This window comes from Carlito syrichta, unplaced genomic scaffold, assembly GCF_000164805.1.
Source record: "Carlito syrichta isolate Samal-C Ts95f unplaced genomic scaffold, Tarsius_syrichta-2.0.1 Scaffold301930, whole genome shotgun sequence".
NCBI classification, from domain to species: domain Eukaryota; kingdom Metazoa; phylum Chordata; class Mammalia; order Primates; family Tarsiidae; genus Carlito; species Carlito syrichta.
Window position 1 is genome coordinate 413,260 of NW_007246026.1, and position 20,350 is coordinate 433,609.

General features: G+C 47.3%; 1 protein-coding gene across 1 annotated transcript in view; it reads right to left on the minus strand.

Moving 5' to 3' along the window:
* Positions 1 to 4,139: 4,139 nt before the first annotated feature.
* SRGAP2 (SLIT-ROBO Rho GTPase activating protein 2) overlaps positions 4,140 to 20,350 on the minus strand; it is a 252,681-nt gene continuing 236,470 nt past the window's right edge. The window contains exons 19-24 of the mRNA XM_021711204.1: positions 16,458 to 16,537; positions 14,173 to 14,353; positions 12,216 to 12,362; positions 8,601 to 8,639; positions 8,063 to 8,387; positions 4,140 to 5,819 (exon numbers count right to left, since the gene is read on the minus strand). Of these exons, the coding sequence (XP_021566879.1) occupies positions 5,436 to 5,819; positions 8,063 to 8,387; positions 8,601 to 8,639; positions 12,216 to 12,362; positions 14,173 to 14,353; positions 16,458 to 16,537 (1,156 nt within the window). The 3' untranslated portion in view covers positions 4,140 to 5,435. The remainder of the gene's footprint in view (positions 5,820 to 8,062; positions 8,388 to 8,600; positions 8,640 to 12,215; positions 12,363 to 14,172; positions 14,354 to 16,457; positions 16,538 to 20,350) is intronic.

Here is a 20,350-nt window from a genome sequence, read left to right on the forward strand (position 1 = left end):
CACGGCCTGCCTTGTCTGTGCTCCCTGCCTTCCCTCCCGGGAGATAAGAGGAAGCGCCTCTACTCAGCCTCTTCTAGTGGCTGTGGCAACACTTCCACTCAGCCTCACCCTCTCCCACATATTCATCTTCCCGTCTGCTGTGTCCTGCCCACCCACCCAGCAAATGTGCCTCAGCTACCCAACCCCAAACAGAAACCCTCTGGTTGCTACCCCTCCACGAGGTGACAAGAGTCACTGCCTCCTCTTCCCCATCCATATGCTGCCTAGCATGCTCCAGGGGGACTCATGATCCGGCTCCTGAGAATGCTGTCGTCCAGATCACCCTGTCTGTGCCAGCCTTATCCTACCCCACCAGTATTCAGCAGTTGATCTCTCCCTCTTTGTTGAACATCGCCTTCTCTTGGTTTCTATGACTGTCCGCTCTCCCTGTCACCTACCTCACTGCCACTTGCTCCTCTGTCTTCTCTGGTCCCCTGTCCTCTGCTGGATTTCTAACTGTTGGGACCTTCTCTTTTCTCCATCTTTGCATTCAATCTGAGTTTGAAGCACCTATAATGCAATAGCTCCTAATACTTCCAGGCACGATCTCTCCCCAGACTCCAGACCCATATGCCCAAGAACCTTTTTGGTATTTCCACTTAGATATCAACTAGGCCTCTCAGCATTCCTAGGTCATTACTAGCAGAATTCTTGGTTTCCTGCACAACTCCTCAACCATAAAGGCCTTTGACTATCCCAGGCACTCACTATCGTGTTATTTTCACTTTCATAGTAGCATTTATTTTACCTAGTTATCTGTCCTCCCTGATTAGAAAGCACCATTACCTATTTCTTTTGCTTAATACTATATGACAGTGTTTGCACAGAGAGTGGCTTAAAAGTTTGTAGATTGACTAAATGATCGAGTCTTTGGCATATGTACTATGCCAAGGTTGTTAACTCCTGAGTAGTAGGAAATATCACATACCTACGGATATAAACATTTTGATTAGACAATCTTACAAGACTGTTTCCTCCATTCATGCACACCTGGTCTTCATTTCTGGTTTCTATCCGATGGAACGGCCTTGTGTTCTGTGTTCACTGCTGCTAGTTTCCATCAAGCTCCCTTTACAATATATGAGCTGAATGGATAAAGAGGACTTAAAAAGCTTAGCTGTCCTTGCCTTTGGACTGTCTGAGAAGGCTCTTTGGTCCTCCTCTCACAGCTACTTTGACGTGTTCCTGGCAATCCCACTCTATCTACACTTGGGGAGTGAAAACTCATTCATACCACAGGGCAGCAGAACAGCCTCAGCTTTGACTTACCCAAGGCCAAGGGCCCAGCAAAAGAAACTCAAGGTGTAGCTATTCCTTTAAAACAGGGGTGGAGGAGAGACAGGTTGGAAGGCATGACAGAGCTGAATAAGACATACAAGTAACAGATGGAGGTAACAAACCTAGGAAAGGAAGTGTCTGGTCTAGGGCCAGGGGTAGGATTCCTTATATTACCACTGAGCACAGGGCAGCCACTTGAATGTGGGAAATGTAGTCCATCCCCGGGGACATCTGGCTTTAGAATAAGCCTATTAAAAGTAAGTGTGGGCCTGGGGGGCTCTAGGACTCCTCTGAAGTTGTTCACCCTTGAACATGTGCTCTCCTAGAATCAGAGTGTATAGGAGGAAAGCAGCTCCTGTATCCCCACCGCCACCAGTATAAACATACGGGTCAGCTCCTCTCCCAGAGGCAGGGGGCTGCCAAGGGCAGAATGACTCAGGACTTCGGCTGTGGAAGAAACAGAACCTCTGGTCACCCTGGGTTGTAGCTGGCAACATTTCCACGTGATTCCTTAGGCCTGACTCCCCCAGGTGGGGAAATCTGACCGGAGACAGAACTGAGAACAGTCCTTAATGAAAACAGGGAAGGTAGATTCTGTGAAGGAAATAGTTCTCATGGCAACAGACTGACCAATAGTGAGCTGGAAGACTCTACAAAATCTCTCAGGCACCACGCACAGACTACATGGAAATGCTAGGAAAGCCACTCTGCGGCACCTTGGTGAGGAGGGAGACGGTGGTTGGCTCTAAGGTCATCTTGTTGCTCCTTCTGTTGCCAGGAAGGGCTCTGTTAGTGCAGAAGAATCAAAATCCCTCCTGGGAAGCTTTGATCCCAAGTCAGGGATTTCAGAGTGGCGAAGGGACATGAACTGCAGCACTGAAACCTAAAAATGTATTTTATTTTGAAGTTGTGCTTTGGATTTTCCCCAATCCAACATCTGTTGAGTGACAGTCTTAGGTTCACACAAAGCATCTCCGAGCATACATACAATATTCCAGTTATCAACACTATTTTAGAGAATATACCATTTTACACAAATGTGACATATAAGTCAGACGCCACAACATTGCAATTCCCTGGAAGATGAAACTTCTCTTCTGCACGGGAAATACATATACACCAGCCCTTCCAGTGCTCTGTTCATCCTGATGCTGGCACCATTGCTCCTCTTCTCCTTGGGGAGAAACCAGGGCGCCCTGAGGAGGTTGGCTGGGACCAGTGTTTCCAGTTTACAGGCTGCTGGCTACGAACTCCTCTATTTTCCAAGTTGGGATGCTGGTAGCCCCACCCCACCTCTCTTCCCCAAAGACTGGCCCTTCAGAGTCTGCACCAGGAAAAGGATCCATGCCCCAAGGGGCAGAGCGGGGCTTTTTGAAGCATCATGCTGGTTTCAGCAAGCGTATCTGAGGAAGACTGGTCTCCCTAGGCCCTGGGTGGCCAGCTCCTTTTGGCTTTGCGGTGTAAAAATCACAGTGTGCAACCTCAATTCCAGTTGATTGTAGTGAGCTCTGCCGAGAAGGACTCTCCTGCTGCCAGTTCCTAGTCCTCTCGACAGGACCATCTCACAGGTGTCAGGAGCACCAGAGATGGGGAAGACAGCTCTGCTCCCAGAGTTGGGTTTAGGAGGTGACCACTCACACACTGTTCAGTTCATGATGCAAATCAGCAGATGGACACTGACCAAGGGGATGGCGAACACAAGCCATGTACAGGTTTGACAGAGAAATAAGGCAGGAACAATAGAACAGGCCCAAAGTGTTGTCATTAAGAAAGCTTTGCTTTTTCTTATAAGGGACTGGGCTGGAGAGAGGGGGAAAGGGCAGGTCTGGGTACCGATTTTGATTGGATGGAACAAAAGGAATGTAAGGTGAACAGATCCTTGGGTATGAAAGCCCCCTGCTGGCTTAAGACCTGTGTAAGCCCAGGTGACAGACAAGAACAGGCCAGTAAACAGCAACAAAAACCAAAGATCAAAGGACTGTGGGTTGCCTCTTCTAGGTTGACTCCCTTGACTAAAGGAGTTCTTCGGTTCTCCCTTCTAGCTCTTGGAACAGTTTCTCTGGTGCTAATTTCTAGTTAGTGACTTCCACAAAGCTCCTTTTTTCCTTCACACAGAAAGAAAAAAATCCTGCCACTTTCCAAAGATCCAACTACCAACTTCCCATGTTGGTCCAAAAATAATCTCTTCTAGGTCAAAGATAAGAAAACTCAGATTTTCCTACCCAAATGGCAACCCAACATCTCTCCTGAATTATAGAAAATAAGGCTAAAGTGAAAACACAGCTTTAAAAGCAGAAAACAGGCTAGGCACAGTGGCTCAAGCCTATAATCCCAGCACTTTGGGAGGCCAAGGCAAGAGGATTGCTTGAGCCCAGAAGTTCAAGACCAGCCTGGGCAATATAGCAAGATCTCATCTCTACAAAAAAAAAATTAGCTGGGTATGGTGGTGTGTGCCTGTAGTCCCAGTTATTCAGAGAGGCTGAGGTGGAAGGATCACCTGAACCCAGGAGGTCGAGGAAATAGAGAGCCATGATTGTGCCACTGTACTCCAGCCTGGACGACTGAATGAGATGAGATTCTGACTCAAAAAAAAAAAAAAAAAAAAAGAAAGAAAGAAAAGAGAAAACATAAAGAAGGGAATGAGTTTCAGCTCTAATTGAAGTTGCTGTCTGAGACCCATGAGCTTGGACTGTGAATGTCTCCAATCCTGGGATAGCAAGATGCTAGGAGAACTGGCACCATGGGAAATTGGAACAGACGAGGCCATCATTTTTGTATTTTGGAGGGAAACAAGAAAAAAAGGCCAAAGAAAGGCCAAAATATTCAGCATCCAATTATTAATTTTCTTTAGATTCCAGCCTTAGAAGACTTTAGAGCTTGTAGGGTCAAGGTTTCCTTAATTGTTCTTGTTCGAAGAAATGGAAACTGGTTTTAAGGGGCAATTTCTCTTTAATTTAACTAAGCCTCTTCAAGCCCCATTTGGTCCCTGAAGAGACCTTGTAAAACAACCAAACTAGGGGGTAAACTTATAAGAAGTTTTCATTTGGGAATAGTTTTGGGGTTAGCAAAGCTGAATTTAGTTTTTTTAATAGGATAATTAATTTTATGTTTTAAGTGCAAAAATAGGAGGAGGAAGAAGGACCCATTTCTTACCTTTTTCAAACCTGCCATAAATACAGTAAAACTCTCTTAAGACTCTTTACCCTAAAAGGAACCAGCTATAAAACTGTCTTATACAGGAAAATGTCTTAAATGGAAAATGGTCCATCAGAGACAAAGATAGGAACCCGAGAAATTTTGTCTATACATTCAAGAAAAACTTTAAAAGCTCCTTAATAAGACTGGGGTGTACTTCTAGAGGATGGAGGAGAGCAAGAGCAAACACCAATGACCAATTCACACCAACAGAAAAGACAGAGAGAAAACCCCCAACCCCAAACAGGTTACAGGATTGTTCCATCCTGCGAAATTTCAGGTGATGGAGCGAGACCAAAGGCTAGGTTCTCTGGCCCAGACAGAACAAAGTTTGTAACGGAAACAGAGACCTCTGGTGGCTTCTGTGTGAACTGCCACAATAACTTACAAAGAGACTGGTCTATGACCAGGAGAGGCTACACATGCCAGAGACTAGAAAAAACTGCACGCGCACATGCGTGCGTGTGTGTGTAAAATGAAGAACAGACTATATATGATTCTCTATAATCAGTACCCAAAACAAGATGCCACTGAGAGCTGGATGGCAGTAGCCAGCCATCTGGTCAAGGCATCCCCATGGCCTAAGAGGACTGAGACTTGAGCCCACGTCCTCATGATTTGCCTTGCCAGATTTCACAGTGACCTGATAATGAAAAACTGTCTCTGGCTAACCTACGAACAGTATGTACTGCAGCTGGCTGGATTACAACAACGACTGGGGGAAAGCAGAGGGCAGGGGAAGAAAGGGAGAGGTGATAATGAGGGCTTCATTCTCAGGGTTTTGGGTGATGGGGAGGCTAATTCCTGCAAGAACAACTTAGAATCTAATTTTCAACTGAAGTCCCCAAGCTAGTTAAATAGGAAGATTTTAATAACAGTCAGTCCCTATAGTCCCCTTGTCTAGAACAATTAAATTATATCCCTCAGACAGTACAAGACTTGTCAGTGGACTGTGGGGAAGCTGATGAGTTGACACCAGGGCTAGTGGCATTTGTTTTGGGGAAGACACTGGGCTTGGGCCGTGTGGCTGGTGGTTTGACCGGGGCAGCCATCTTGACAGACTTGACAGGCCGGAAGGCGCAGGCGATGTCCCCAGCAGTACTGGCGCTGCGCTGGAAGGCAGGCTCCGGGTCCTTGAGGAGTTGGGTGTGCAGGGGGCTGGAGGGCTCCGACGTGGGGGCCACCACTGGGGAGGTTTTGAGGGGCTCCAAGGTGTCCAGAACCACGTCAGGGGCGTGCTTGACGCTGCTCTGCCGCTCTAGCTCCCGCAGCTCGTTCAGGGCCGAGTTCATTGTTGCCTCAATATCCTGCAAAACAGGAAAAAGGAGGAGGTGAGGCAGATGAAGGGAGAAGTCCCCAAGGATCCTGCTTCAACAACACAGGCCAAGTCATGAAGAAACCAAGGGGATGTCCAGATTATTGTACTTGGCCAAAATCCTTGAACATATGAATGCTCAGAATGTGGGGAAAGAGGGACAGAGGGATTTTCATCATGAGATTTTTTTTTTCTTCAGAAAGATTGGTTGAGATGTTTCTTAACTAGAGACGTAACTAGGTTTGAGAGATGGATACTGAAATATTTATGGATGAAATGACATAAGCAGTGGGAAGGGAAAGGCAGATGAACTAAGCGTGACCAGGAGTTTAGTCAGGACTACATGGGGATTCATTATCCAATCCAATTTTGGGTAGGTAGAAATTGAAAATAATTTTGGGTAGGTTTGAAATAGTACATAATAAAACAATTTTTAAAAAGTAGTAGATGGGTGTGGTGGCTCACGCCTGGAATTCCAGCACTTTGGGAGGCTGAGGCGGGAGGATTACTTGAATCCAGGAGTTCGAGATCAGCCTGAGCAACATAGTGAGACCCTGTCTCTACCAAAACAGGAACTTTATTCTCTTGGACTTCATCGCCAAAGGTTAAAAGGGTTAGTCCATCCGCCTCAGGGGCTGAGCAAGGCTCAAGGGCCCAGTCCATGGAGACCCCTCAGGACACCTCCCTCTGCCTCTCCTTCCCATTTCATAGGAGTGTCCAACATGAAACCAATTCCTTCTACCCAGCACCACATGAGGGGACCAAAGAGCGACCAGGAGGGGGAGCCAAAGCCCACATAGGTGAATCGCCTGCAAATCAGAGGAACACTCCAGATCTTAGGAAACTGTAGTCCTAGCCCAGGGGCTCAAGGCAGAACCAAGGAACCTTTGTATGCAAGCCAGCTGCCTTCCAGAGAGACCTCCTAGTTCCCCCCTCCCTCTTCACAAACTTGTGTCTGGCACTCCCCAACTACCAAAGGACTCCTAGGGATTAGGCTCCCACTGAAAGATTCCATGCTCAACGCGAAGGCCCCAGGCTAAGGGTTCGTTGTCCTACAGAGCGATTCATGCCTTCTGTTGACAGTTGACTCAATTTCACTCATCCCCGACAGTCTCAAACCGTTAAGATACTCAGGAAGAACTTCACCTCACTTCTCAGTTGTACTCTGCAGCTAGAGTCTGTCCCAGTTGTGTACCTTTTCTAACATTCCTATTAACGCCCCTGCCAAGGAGGGAGCTGGGAGGATTCCCATGGTGCCAGGCAGATTGCAGCCAAGAGCATAAATAGAGGCATAGTATAGAAAGCTAGCAAAGCAAGACATCTCAGGCCTGTAGCTCAACAACGGGCTTGCCAGGTACACCTCCTTAAGCAGAGCACCACAGTTAAGTCAATAAAGACCATGCCCAGCCTCTATCGCCCAGGAAGATGGAGTAAGGAGTGTCTCAACTCGGTTGAAACATAAGAGGGCAACAATGAGCCCTTAGTTCCTACCTGGTCTAATGAAAATTATATAGTTGGGAGAGGCGTCTGAGTGAACTGCTTGGAGTGGCCCCGGTAGTCGGATTTTTAGAGGTGGGGTTCAATCTCTAATATTTCATGGAAAATAGAGAGTCATCAGTGTAGAATATGCACAGAAGGAAGACTCTGTAATCAAGGAGCTCATCTCCACTGCATCTAGAAACTTGGGCTGCAAATCTTTTTGGTACCCGAGCTCTTGGCAGCCGGGGTATTTTGGGGCCTTCAAGACTAGGCACAGGTTGTTGACAGATCATCTACCCACTAGGTACCAGAGATTAGCCTTAGGAAATGGGATGATGGGGATGGGCTGAGCGATATAAAAATGTAGCCAGCACTATTTCTGAGCCTCAACACTTGGGCAGTTTCACTAACATCTACGAGGGTTTTAAGAGCCAAAACTTCAGCTGAATGGACTCAATCAAAATACTTTAATACTGGCTTTAAAAATTACAACAGCCTTGCAAATAGCCAGTATATGAGCAAAACCTCTGAATTCTTTTATTCTGTCTTCAGCTTCTCCTTGGGGAGAGAATGACAGGTAGATTACTGTCCTTTTATTACCTTACCAGGTCTACATATCCCATAGTGAGATTGCACTTAGTATACAATGCACAAAATAGGTCATTCTGCTTCAAGTCCTGTCATGATTAGGATGGTTGCACTAAGTGGTAGTGAGGAGTGTAGACTCATGCTCTTTTTCCAGGAACCCCCAGTTACCTGTGCAATGACCTCAGGGTCCATGGGCCGATGGTTATTGAAGCTTTTCGACCTTCCTGCTGTGGCAGTCTTCCGGATCTGTGGACTGTCCAGTCGATTCTTCAGGGATGAGTGGCGGCTGATAGAGTTGAGGCTCCCGTGCCCACTGACAGAACATTTATCTGGGCCTTCCTTGGGGAGACTCTGGCTCATGATGGGCTGGGAGGATGGGCGGCTGCTAGCCCCCACCCCCAGGGAAGAGGAATCAGTCAGGGAACTGCTCAGCCCATGGCTGTCACTCCGAAATGTTTTCCGGATGCTTCCAGATTCTGGACGCTTCCTTTGCCTTCAATCACAAACAGAAAGGGCACCGTGATCAGGGAGCCCTGGCTCTGAGGAATTTAGAACAAGTGGGAAGGGGCAGATGTTGACACCCAGAGACTTGTGAAGGAGAGAGATACAGAGGATATTCTCTCCTGGGTTTCACCTTCCCTTGCATTCTCCGTGTTTCTACTCCCTTGCTGCCCCCAACCTGGACAAAGGAGAAGTGGATACTTACTTGATGGTCATGGGCTTTGAGTTCTCAAGATGTAAAGTGCTGTCAGGAAAAATGTCTGATTAAGTGAAAGTTCTAATAGGAGACAGATTCATGGAAAGGTCCCTTCATTACCTACTGTAAACAGAAACCTAAGTCCCCAAGTAGCAGAAGTCTTACCATCACCAAGGAACAGGGGAATTGCTGGTAAGAGGAGAGTTAACTTTTCTAAATTTGAGCATGTCTCTTGATCCAACAAGACTGTGGTCATTTTGGACTCTGGCAAGAAGCTACTTTTGTTTATTCTGCAGACACGGAACAGAATAATTCTTAAGCAGCAGCACTGTTGCAGAGTTGGGGCCCAGTTGGTGTATTTTCTTGGTGTGGAAATGCACCTACATGACTCTTAACTCAGCACTGGGCTGAACCCTAGCTCCAGGTCAGACTGCTTAGGGCTCTCATACAAAATGACTTGACAGAATCCTGGTTATATGGGTGTTGCCTCGTGCTGAATAATTTCATTTTCTCTTGGAATTAGATTTTAAAGAACCTAATCTAAGAAATAATGAAACTTCAGATTCAGATGGCAGCTGGACAGCTCTGATCTTGAATCTACTAAAGAAGACTGGGGTTGAGGTAGAAGGAGAGAGGAGGTAGGACTCTGAAGATACAGAGCTGGTTTATGAGGCAGGGTCAGCAATCTAAGCCAGTTCTGGTCCTGCTCCCTGCTGAGGTCTTTCTTATCTTTATATCCCCGTGGCCTGGCCCAGGATCTGGCACGGATCAGCCACTCCATGAATCTGCCCGCTTGGCAGTTTTAGCCTTGTGAGCCAGCCCTTCTCAAGTGGAAAAAGGATGTTCTCAGAGTCATATAAGGCCCTGCTGAAATGACCCCTCCTCTGCAAAGATTTCCCTGGCACCACCAACTACAGCTGCAGACAGAATTAATCCCTCCCTCCTCTGTTTGCTCAGGGCATCTATGACGCTACTTTTTAGTTACCTGTCCCTAGGTTCTTTACCTTGACAGACTGTGAACTCGTCAACTACCACATCTTCTTCTTCTTTTTTTTTTTTTTCTGAGTTGGAGTCTCACTCTGTCGCCCAGACTGGAGTGCAGTGGCACGCTCCCAACCACCGCAGCCTCGACCTGCTGGGCTCCGGCGATCCTTCTGCCTCAGCCTTCCAAGTAGCTGGAACTACAGGCGCGCGCTACCACACCCAGCTAATTTTTTGATTTATTGTAGAGATGAAGTCTCGCCAAGTTGCCCAGGCGGGTCTCGAACCCACAGGCTCAGGCAATCCACTCACCTCAGCTGCCCAAAGCGCGGGATTACAGGCTGAGCCACCGAGTCTGGCTTACCACATCTTCTTTATCTCTGAATTACAAGCATCAGTGCATGGCACAACAATAGATACTTAATACATGTGTAGAATTAAATTGCAATGCCACACCCTAATAGCCCTTTGCTGATTTCCTTTTTCCACTTGAGGATGGTTGACTTACAAGTTTACAACTGCTGAGGAGGCAGATTTATGGAGCGGCTGCCGTGTGCCACATCCCAGGGCAGGCCCTGGGGATGCGAAGAAGAGGAAGACAGAGTTCCTGGGTCCAAGGAGCTTAGTCTGGTGGGGGACCTGAATGCAGTGTGTGGACCAAAAGGTCCTTCAAGTGCTTTGGGAATACAACATTTGGGCACCTAACAGCCCTAGGGAACTCAAGGGTGTCAGAAAGACTTCCCCAAAGAGGTAAATCTTTGGACTGCATCTTGAAAGGAGAGGAGGAGTTGGCCAGATGAGGAGATTCTGAAGCCCTGGAGGTGAAAGAACCCAGGCTCTTGGGAAACTGAAGGAGCTTGGGAGGAATGGTGGGGAGGGCAGGAGGTGAGGCTGAAAGGTCAACTCACTCCTAAGGACCAGACATGCCCAGGGGCTGCCGCTCACCCACCAACCACTTGATTATCTGGGCAGGCCCTGGTAAAACAGAGGCTTGTCCCCCAAGAACCCCATTACAAGAATCCTGATACCACCAAGCAAGGGGTTTGTGCAAACTGCCTTAACTTTCTACCAGATGTTCATCTTTTGACTATTTTTGCTATTATCCTCTACAATTTCTTTGTACAAATCGCATCAAATATATGATGGCTTAAAATATGTACTTAACTAATTACCTAACTCTTCCTCCACCAATCCCGCCTCGGTTTCCGGGTTAATTATAGGCTTACGACTTTATGATTGTAGGCTTATAATTAACACACACTTGTAAATAAGGGAAAAAAATATGATTAGCCCACAGTTACTTTATCCTAGCTTGCCCTCCCAGCAGGGCAATATGCTGGAGGGAAATATAAAATCCTCAACTTTTTTACCAGTCTGAATTGAATTATAACTACACTGAGTAAGGGATCTGAATAGTTGGCTTTACTAACTTGAGGGTGAAAGAGATGGAAAAGAGCCACGTGCCCCAACCACTCCCCCAGCTACCGTCTGGTTGGAAAAAAGCCAAGAGATCTGGGAAACCTGGTACAGTTTAAAAACAACAAGCATCTTTTATTCTCCTTCCAGTCTCAGTGTCCAGAGGCTATGGTTAACAGGTTTTCAAAGTGCAAATCATTTCATTCCTCCAAAGCCAGAGGGGAATAAAAACTGTACATCATCTCCAATCCATATTCATCAGGAGCGCCCTGGGGCTTGTCATCCTGCAGGCACGGGGCCAAGTTTCAGGGTCTGGTGGAAAGAGGTCTGTAGGCTTTGGGACTTGGTGTCTGGCCCCTTGAGATGAGATTAGTTCTCCAATAACCTGAATGCCTCTTGGGGAGGCAGCAGCACGCAGGCGTGGAATCCCTCTAGACAGCCAGATCGGGCGTGGGTGGAGTGAAAACCCCAGGATGTTGCTAACAGCCACAATGAAAGCTGGGGGTCAGAGCTAAGAGCCTGCTGGACAAGAGTGGGAATCTGCAGAGGGACTAAGAGGGAAGTATAAAACACATGGCTAAAGCAATAGGACAAAAATGGAAAATTGTTTCTCCTGGTGGGAAAGGGCAGAAGAAAGGGGAGCTAAGGGTTAGGCAGTGAGTAAAGAGCTCAGGACAAAGCTTTCCGTAGGGACACAGTGATCTCCTTTTCTCCACGTGAATGCAGGACACATGATATCTAAATAAACCCACCTAGGGTTACATAAGCCTAGTAGAAGACACATACAGGACTTTCAATCTTTGCACAGACAAGGGTCAAGAAAGACAGACATAAAAGACTATTATTTGAGCATGAACTGTAAAAAAGGAGGCACCTCTGAGAAAGAGTACAAATCCAAGTTGCAAAAGTGACCAAAGCCATTGGCCAAAGTTTTAGCCACAAGATTGCCAGGAAGGTCTGGGCTGACAGATGCTGGGGAAGCACACAGTAGAACACCCTTCCATAGCACGAGGACAGCTGGCTGGAGACCTGGAACTGCCCCAAGGCCTTCAGAAGCTTCCTCAGCCCTGTCCGCCTTGCAGCAGCAATGAACACATGCAAACTGTTAGGCTGGTGGAGCTGGGAGTCCTACGTGCAGCACAGGAATGGAGATGCGGGTTAGGCCACAGGGTGAGGCTGGGTGTTGCAAGTCATTCAGGGGAGCAGAAAATGAAAAGCAGAGCTTACTTGTTGATGTTTGCAAGATAAATATCGGCTACATGACCCCCACTGGGACAGCTGGCCCCCGCTCTGGCTGTCACCTTTTCTTCAGGTGGCTCAGAAATGACCTCAATCTCAGACTTGGGGCTGGACCTCTCCACGACACCGTCCTCGCTGGGGGAGAAGGGGCAGGCAGGCAGGGAGGAGGGAAAACAACAACAACACAAAAAGCAGTGTTAAATCGGCAAGATGGCCCCCCGACACACACGCGACCTACACAGCTCCAAGGCAGCAGCAACACCTGGCTGGGCTAGCTCTGTGAGCAGAGACAAGGAAACCTATGGGCCTTGGGAGGACTGTGTAAATAAAAATAAATAATCCGCTGAGTTCTGCGAGCTCCTCAGCTCCTCAGGCAAGCTTGGCTAGGGACACCTGGATTCGGGGCATCTGCCTTCTACCCCACGCTGCTTTCCCGGGGCGGCCGTGCTGGGGCCACCTCCCGGAGGAGGAGGCGGCAAGTCCAGGTTGTAGTTTATCTGCTGAGGTCCTGAGTACTGTCGGGTAAGGACAGTCAGCTCTGTGGTGGCTCTGGAGATGCTGGCGTCGAGGCAGCACACCGCCACACTCTGTCGTAGCGCCTCTAGCCCCGCTTAGAGCGTCCAAGCTGGTCCCAGGTCTCTCCACTGCTCTCCTGGCCCCTCTGGCTACTGATGACAAAGCCCCTTCTCCCCCACAATTCATCTTCTCTTGATCCTGTCGTGAAGTCATAATGCTAAATTTGGGAGGGTCCTGTCCACGCACAGATTTGCCACCAGGTTTGCGATGCTATCAACAGAGGGAGGATTTCCCTGCAGAACGAGCCGGGGAGAGGCTGGGAGGGTGCAGACTCATTCAGGATATCAACCTTCAAAAAATAATATTAAGGGAAGGACTAAAAACACTGACAGCATCGTACCCGAGGGAGGGGGTTGGGAGCAGAGGCAGGGCAAAGGGATGGGGAGGCAGGCTTGGATGGGCCCAGGGGACACTGCATCAAAGTGGGGGAACCAACTGACAGCCCACCTGATGAGACCTCTCTGGAACCAGTCTGAGTTCCCTTTGTTCCCTAGTACTTTTTTCTCTCCTTTCCCCCATTTTGCCCCAAATCTACCTCATCTGAGTTAAATGAACTAGGTGACTTCCATAAGGCTGCTTATGTCAGATTTCTCCCAGAAAAGTAATTGGTCACTGTCATTTCCAAAAGGAAAAGTGCCATCAGCAGCTCAACACGTTGGGGTGAGCATAGTTGTTTTAAAAAAAGAGACAGAGGAGACTGGGTGCGGTAGCTCATGCCTGTAATCCCAGCACTTTGGGAGGCTGAGGCTGGAGAATCACTTGAGCCCAGGAATTTGAGACCAGTCTAGGCAACATGGCAAGACCTTGTCTCCACAAAAAGCAAAAAATAACAGCCAGGTGTAGCGGTGCGCACCTGTAATCCCAGCTACTTGGGGAGGCTGAAGCAGAAGGATCACCTGAAGGCGGCAGGCAGAAGGATCACCTGAAGGAGGTCAAGGCTATAGTGACTTGTGATTGTGCCACTGCATTCCAGTCTGAATGACAGAGTGAGAACCCGACTCCAAAAAAAAAAAGGAGCAAAAAAAATGTTTGCCCAGCCTGATCTTTCCAGAAAGGAAATGTGAGTGGTCAAATGAAAATCCCTTATTATCACTCTTTGGGTATAAATGTGGATGAGTGTTGGCTGGCAGGTCTCTAAAACAACTGAGTCAGGCAGTAAAATGCAGGCAGCACAGATAGTGGAGAAATTTTAAAAATTCTCCAGGGAATCAGGGGCAGGGGAAGGGGCATGACTTCAAAGAACTGTGTGAGCCTCAGGACAGGCCCCTGGGGGTTGGTCTCCCTCATATTCCTATGGTTCCAAAAATGAAGTCTCACTCCTACAGTGCAATCAGGGACCACCCCCAAAGGTGCCAGGGGCCCAACGTACGTGTCTTGGACCACAATGTACTGATGGGGGATGAGTCCGTCGATGCCATTGTGCCGGCCTTCCCACCAGTCGTCAGAAGCCCGCTGGTAAAGCAGCAGAGATGCCCCCTTCTTGAAGGACAGCTCTCGGGCTGTCCGTCCCACGTAGTCAAACTTGGCAATGGCCTCAATGGGCTCACATTCTGAGAAGGGTAGAAAAGAAGGAAACACATGTTCTTGGGACCTGCAGATTCAGGAAACTGGGTGGACAAGCCCAATTAGCTAAATTTTACAGTGGTGAGAAGATAACTTAGTGTGAAAAGTAAGCCATGGATGATCTATATTAGACTATTAATTCCCATGTAGACCGTGCGTGCCATTAACCCTGAAAGCACTGGTATACTCTTCTTTGCCTTTGCTCAGGTGTTCCCTTTGCTCATGCTGTTCTTCCACCTGAAATCTCCTTCACTCTCATCTGCCTGATGAAACACATCAAGACACACTCAAGCATCCCTTGCTTTCTACAGTTACTTTAGTATTTCTATAGCTGTTTATGCTGCTCCCATCATCAAACTTGGCATACTGTATTTTTAAACATTATTTATTTTCTGATTATATATTAACTTCATTAGTTATAGAAAATTTATCATACTGTATTTTGAAAGAGTTACTTTTGCTGTCCATTTCCCCTGATAGATCATGAGCTTTTAGTCTCTATAAAGAGAAAATAACTGCCCCATCAACTTTCCAAGAAGCAAAATATGAAAATGTATTTTGTGACCAATATATGAAAAAATGTGTTCGAAACTAATTCAAAAAAATCAAAGGGGTTTACAAATGCAATGTATTTTTAGTTTTGTGTGGGTTTCTGTCTCTTCGTCTGAAAAATGGAGATAATAATAGTGCCTTTCTCATAAAGTTGTTAAGAAGAGTCTATGAATTACAACTTGTGAAAGTACTTAGAACAGTGCCTGAGTCACAGTAAGTAGTATGTGTGCATAAATTATTATTGTTATTATTATCTTCTTCTATTCTAGGCTGCAGGTAGAGATCAGAGAGCTTTAAAAAGAAGGCTCCCAGAAACCTGGAACCCAAGATGAAAGTCAGCTATTCTGGGCAGTGGAGAGAAAGGCTGTTTAAAAATAAGACCATGCTTAGACAGCCCTGGCTGGTGGTTTTGCTCTTGAAGAGGCGGGTCTGGAGATTTCATTGTAGGAGGCTGATCAGAAAAGGCCTGTCTAAATAGCCGAGTGTCAATTCTCTATAGCCTTGGGTACGTTACTTGACCTCTCTGACCTCTATTTTCTCAACTATAAAATAGTGGCCATATCTATTTCACTAGGGATTAAGAGATAACATATATAAACCCTCTAACAGTGCCGGTCACGAGGTAGGCGCTAACCCAGTACACATCCCTCTAGTTCATCTACTCTACTCCCCTCCTATAAAATGGCAAACGATCACACTGATCCTTCTGCCATCAGGATCTAAATAGAGCAGCCCTAATTTTTTTCTCCTTTAAAAGCTGGTCCAGGATTGCAGAATTCTCAGCAAGGCAGGGAGCAGGGAAAGCTCCGCAGACTGTGCCATTTCATTCTCGTGCCCAGAAAATTCTGAGGCCCCTTGTCAGCTGCTGAGATTTTCAGAGCCCACGAGATCCAGAAATGGAGGTATGGAACTTTTGGAAGGGGGAGAAATATGCTGGCTGGACAGACCCTAATAAATCATGGGCACTGCAAAGGGGCCCAAGGATGACAGCTGAGCATTCCACCCCTGATGTACGCCCACCAGGCTGCTCGGCACTCTCATGTCTGTACTTTGGAAGGGTCAATTTTTCCAGTCGGCAGGCGTGAAAGTATGTGGTTTCTGCATCCTCATTCCCACTCCCCCCTGGCTTGCTTCTACTGGGTTCTGGACACCCAGTTTCTCTATTCCCCAGGCTGTTTTTCAAATGAGTTTTCTTTTCCTTTGGTCTCTAGCTACCTGGCAGGAGTCTGGGCTATGATGAGGGGCTGACATCATACTGGACCCAGGCCAGAGAAGGATCTAGCTGCTGGGGCAAGAAGGTCGAAGGGCTATGAAAGGTCTAGTTCTTCACCTCTGGTTTAATACAGAGACAGTTCTATTTGAAAGTGTCTCTCCAAGGAAGGGAGGGAATGAAAGAAGAAACATGAGAGCTCCCTGCCTGTCCTCATGGGACTGCTGGGCAGGAAAGTTCCTTAGGCCCACAGGATTTATAGTCACTTCCTTGTGCTACCCCCCACCCCACCCCAGCGGCTCCACCAACCAGGAGGCAGGGTCTCTTACCATCATCACTTGTGTGGTGCTCTGTGGTCACATCCTGGGTTGAATCTTCAGCCGAGGTAGTCTCTCCATGAGGGCTATCACTGCAACAGAAGCAAGAGTGACTGGGACATCAGCGTTGGTTTACAAAATTCTTGTCTTCCCCTTCATACAGCCTCCTTGGAGCAAGGGCATTCAGTTGATCTTATGCTCTCTATTCCCTAGTTACACCCAACAGACACATGCTTGTAATGAAATATAAGGCTGCAGAGGCTCTCCGATCTAGCTCCTGCTACAAAACTGACTTGCAACTACTTGGGACTTAGACTATCTCAAGGCAAAGGGAAGTCCTTCTGAAGTTATACAATACATTCTTTAGAACATACAGAACAACTCAACTCCTCAAGGGCTGATTCCCTAGATGAATTCGTTCCCAGTTCTCAAGGAGGGATCATGGTGGAAGGGAAACATGGGCTTTCGTATCAGATACAACTGGATCCGAAAACCAGCCCTGACACTTAGCAGCTCTGTGACCCTGGGCAAGTTACTTAATCACTTTAAGCCTCAACTACCTCATCTATAAATTGAGGATAATAATCTGTGTACCTCACAGAGTTATGTCAGGATTTAATAAAATAATTTAGAAACAAGTTAGACACAGAGAAGGTGCTTCAGAAGTGGTACTTCCTTCCTTTCTTTCTCATTTTGCTTGATGCCTCCAGGTTGCTTTGTGGTTTAGAGTGCGTATTGGTGAGAAAGTGGGAGGTGAGTCATGGGAGTGGGTGAGAAACAAAACTAGGTGATGAAGAATCTGATGTGTGATAGACTCTGTAAGAGGGCAGGGGACGGAAGCCAGGTCAAGTTTTGGAAACAATCCATGGAATCTAAGGGTAGAGAATTGAGATTGGCCAGGGAAGTTACTAGGAAAGTCATTTCTGCTCCTGATCTCCTGGCTCACGGACTTCAGAGTTCATGAAGATGGGCACCAGGAAGTTCTTGTTTCTTGAAAAGTGGAGTTTCTCTGTTCATTTCTAAAGTTTTTCCTCCACAGTAGATAGTAACAAATAAGACTTTCCAGGCAGTTCTGTGAAAGCACCACCACCCGCTCAACCGCATAGTGTGGCCACACAGTCTCCACCTTTCAGTCCTACAGCCTCTCCCTCCCCCTGGGATGAGTCCTACACTCCTGTTAAGTTCCTCAGAGACTAGGTGACCAGTTCAGAACCCACCCCATGTGGAGCCAGTCAGTTCCAAGGAAGCTTCCATTCTGGAAGACAGTCTAGGAGAATATCAACAGGGATTTCTCTTTGTCAAAAAATGTAGGCACAATCTCTCACTGTTATCTTGGCCTAAGAATCCTATGATGAGTTTGGTGAAGTTCTGGAAACCCTCAGGGCCCCCAGGGCTGTAGAAGGGCAAGGGCAAACTTTTCCCCAGGGATTCAAGATTCTTTTTGTTTTTTGAGTTGGAGTTTCACTCTGTCACCCATACTGGAATGCAGCGGCACGCTCCCAGCCACCGCAGCCTCAACCTGCTGGGCTCCGGCAATCCTTCCGCCTCAGCCTTCCAAGCAGCTGGAACTACAGGCGTGCGCTACCACATCCGGCTAGTTTTTGATTTATTGTAGAGATGAGGTCTCGCCAGGTTGCCCGGGCGACTCCCGAACCCCCCGGGCTCAGACAATCCTCTCACCTTGGCCTCCCAAAGTGCTAGGATTACAGGTTGAGCCACAGCGCCCAGCCTCAAGATTCTTTACATGGCTATCCAATAAGGCAACAGTTCCAAACTTCAGGGGACCCTGGAAGGCTTGTTAAAAAAAAGATTGCCCTTTCTTGTAAGATGAGAAAGGAAGAAAAAGAAGAAGAAAAAAAAAGACTGTCCTACCCCCAGAATTTCTGAGTCACTAGGTCTGGGTGGTGCTAGATAACTTGCTTTTTTATCAGTCCCATGTGACATAGTTGCTGTTGGTCCAGGGACCCCACTTTGAAAACCACAGTTTTATGGTAAAAGGCAAAATGAGGCTTTATAAGGTCACTTCTAGCCCTAAAATCCTATGCTTCTTTCACTACATTCCCTCATCCCTAGCAATACTCCCCAGGCCCACCAACACCTGATATCGTAGAAGAAGCCCACCATGCACTCAGCAGGTGATTTCAGAAAACTGGTTTTTAGTTTCCGAAGTGTAAGTGTGGTGAAATGGACTTGTCTCTCCTTTCCACTGCTATGAGTAGGCCAAGTGGCCCAGTACTCCCCCTTCCCTGGCTACTTTTGTCTCCACCATTCTCTAGACTTCTTAGGGGTCTACCTCCCTGTCTGCTTGCTCACCTCCTTCATTGCCTGAGCTCACAGTGCTGGCAATTCTCTTTCTTTCAAAGAAGGGAGAGGCAAGTCCAGGAGACTTCCAGGTAGGTATGAATCCAGTGTTCAGAAAATCCTTTGCAACACAAAGTCACCAACTCCTGCTCCTTGGGTGCTTGCAGCCTCCCAGCTAGTCTGTGGTAATGTTCCCTGACTAATCTTGTGCTTCTTCCAGAGGATGCTAACGAATGCTGGGTGCACACAAAGTGGGGTTGGGGAGAATACCTTGGAGAAAACTAGACGAAGTTGTCCACCTGTCCATGCCCCCATAAGTCAAACCCCTTCAGGGCTCTGTCTGCTCCACTGGGATGGGACTCAGGGGCAAGATCCAGAGGCTGCAGTGGGTTAATATTTGAGAAGTTCCGGGTGCAGTGATTCATGCCTGTAATCCCAGCACTTTGGGAGACAGAGGTGAGAGGATTACCTGAGCCTGGGGTTTGAGGACAACTTGATGAGACACCGTCTCTACAATAAGTAAGTAAGCAAGTAAATAAATAAATAAATAGCCAGGCGTGGTGGTTGGAGTCTATGGTTCCAGCTATTTGGAAGGCTGAGGGTGAAAAATCACCTGAGCCCAGCAAGTTGAGACTGTGGTGGTCCTGAGCATGCCACTGCACTCCAGCCTGGGCAACAGAATGAGACTCTGACTCTAAATAAATAAATAAAAAGCATTTGAGAAGTGACAACAGACATTCTCCCTGACTTTAGAAAGAAGGTAAAGCAAGAATTGGGAACACTATTTTATAGCTTTTCACCACTCATGCAAGGGGGAAAACCAACTTTCTAAGTCAGGTACACATGGACAGCTCTGTGGAGCTCATCATCCAGTAGGCTGAGACCTGAACTCACCAACAATCTCTCCTCAGTCACCACCAACCATCTGTCAATAACAAAAAGCCCTCTCTCCCAGCTAGTCAGCATAGGTACCTCTAGTTTGGACCCATGTGCTGAAATCCTCTGTGTACAGCAGAGAAGGGTGAACCCAGGGATGCCATTGGTATCATTATGCTCACAAATACACAAACGTCACTTTACTCACTCCTTGGGCAAGAGACTAGTCTGTGGGGGTCAGGGAGAAGTGTGGACCAATTGGCCTCTAATTAAGTAAACAACCTCCCCTGTCTTCCCCTAGCTCAGTGGATAGCATTGGGGATGGCTGAATTGGTTCCAGATGTTGAACTCAGAAGGAATCTGATTTGGGCTGGCTTGTACTTTCAGCTCAGGCTGAAACACTGTTCAGGGGGAGAAGGAAGGGGGAGTAGGAAGGGGAGGTAAGGGATATTAGGGATTAAAAGAGAGAGGCAGTTTTCTTTGTGTTTAGTGGAAAAATGGCACTGTAAATGGTATCATGGTGGGCAGTGTGGGGTAATGGATGGTGTTCTGTACTAAGAGACAAGAGATGGGGGTTGAATCCCTACCACTGGGGTGGCCTAAAACACTGTCACTGGTCTCTCTGGGCTGCAGCGAATTCATCTGTAAAATGGAAATCATGATTTGTCTATCGAAGAGTGAAGATATATCCCAGGGATTCCTTTGTGATCTGTTCCCAGGTTAGGTCA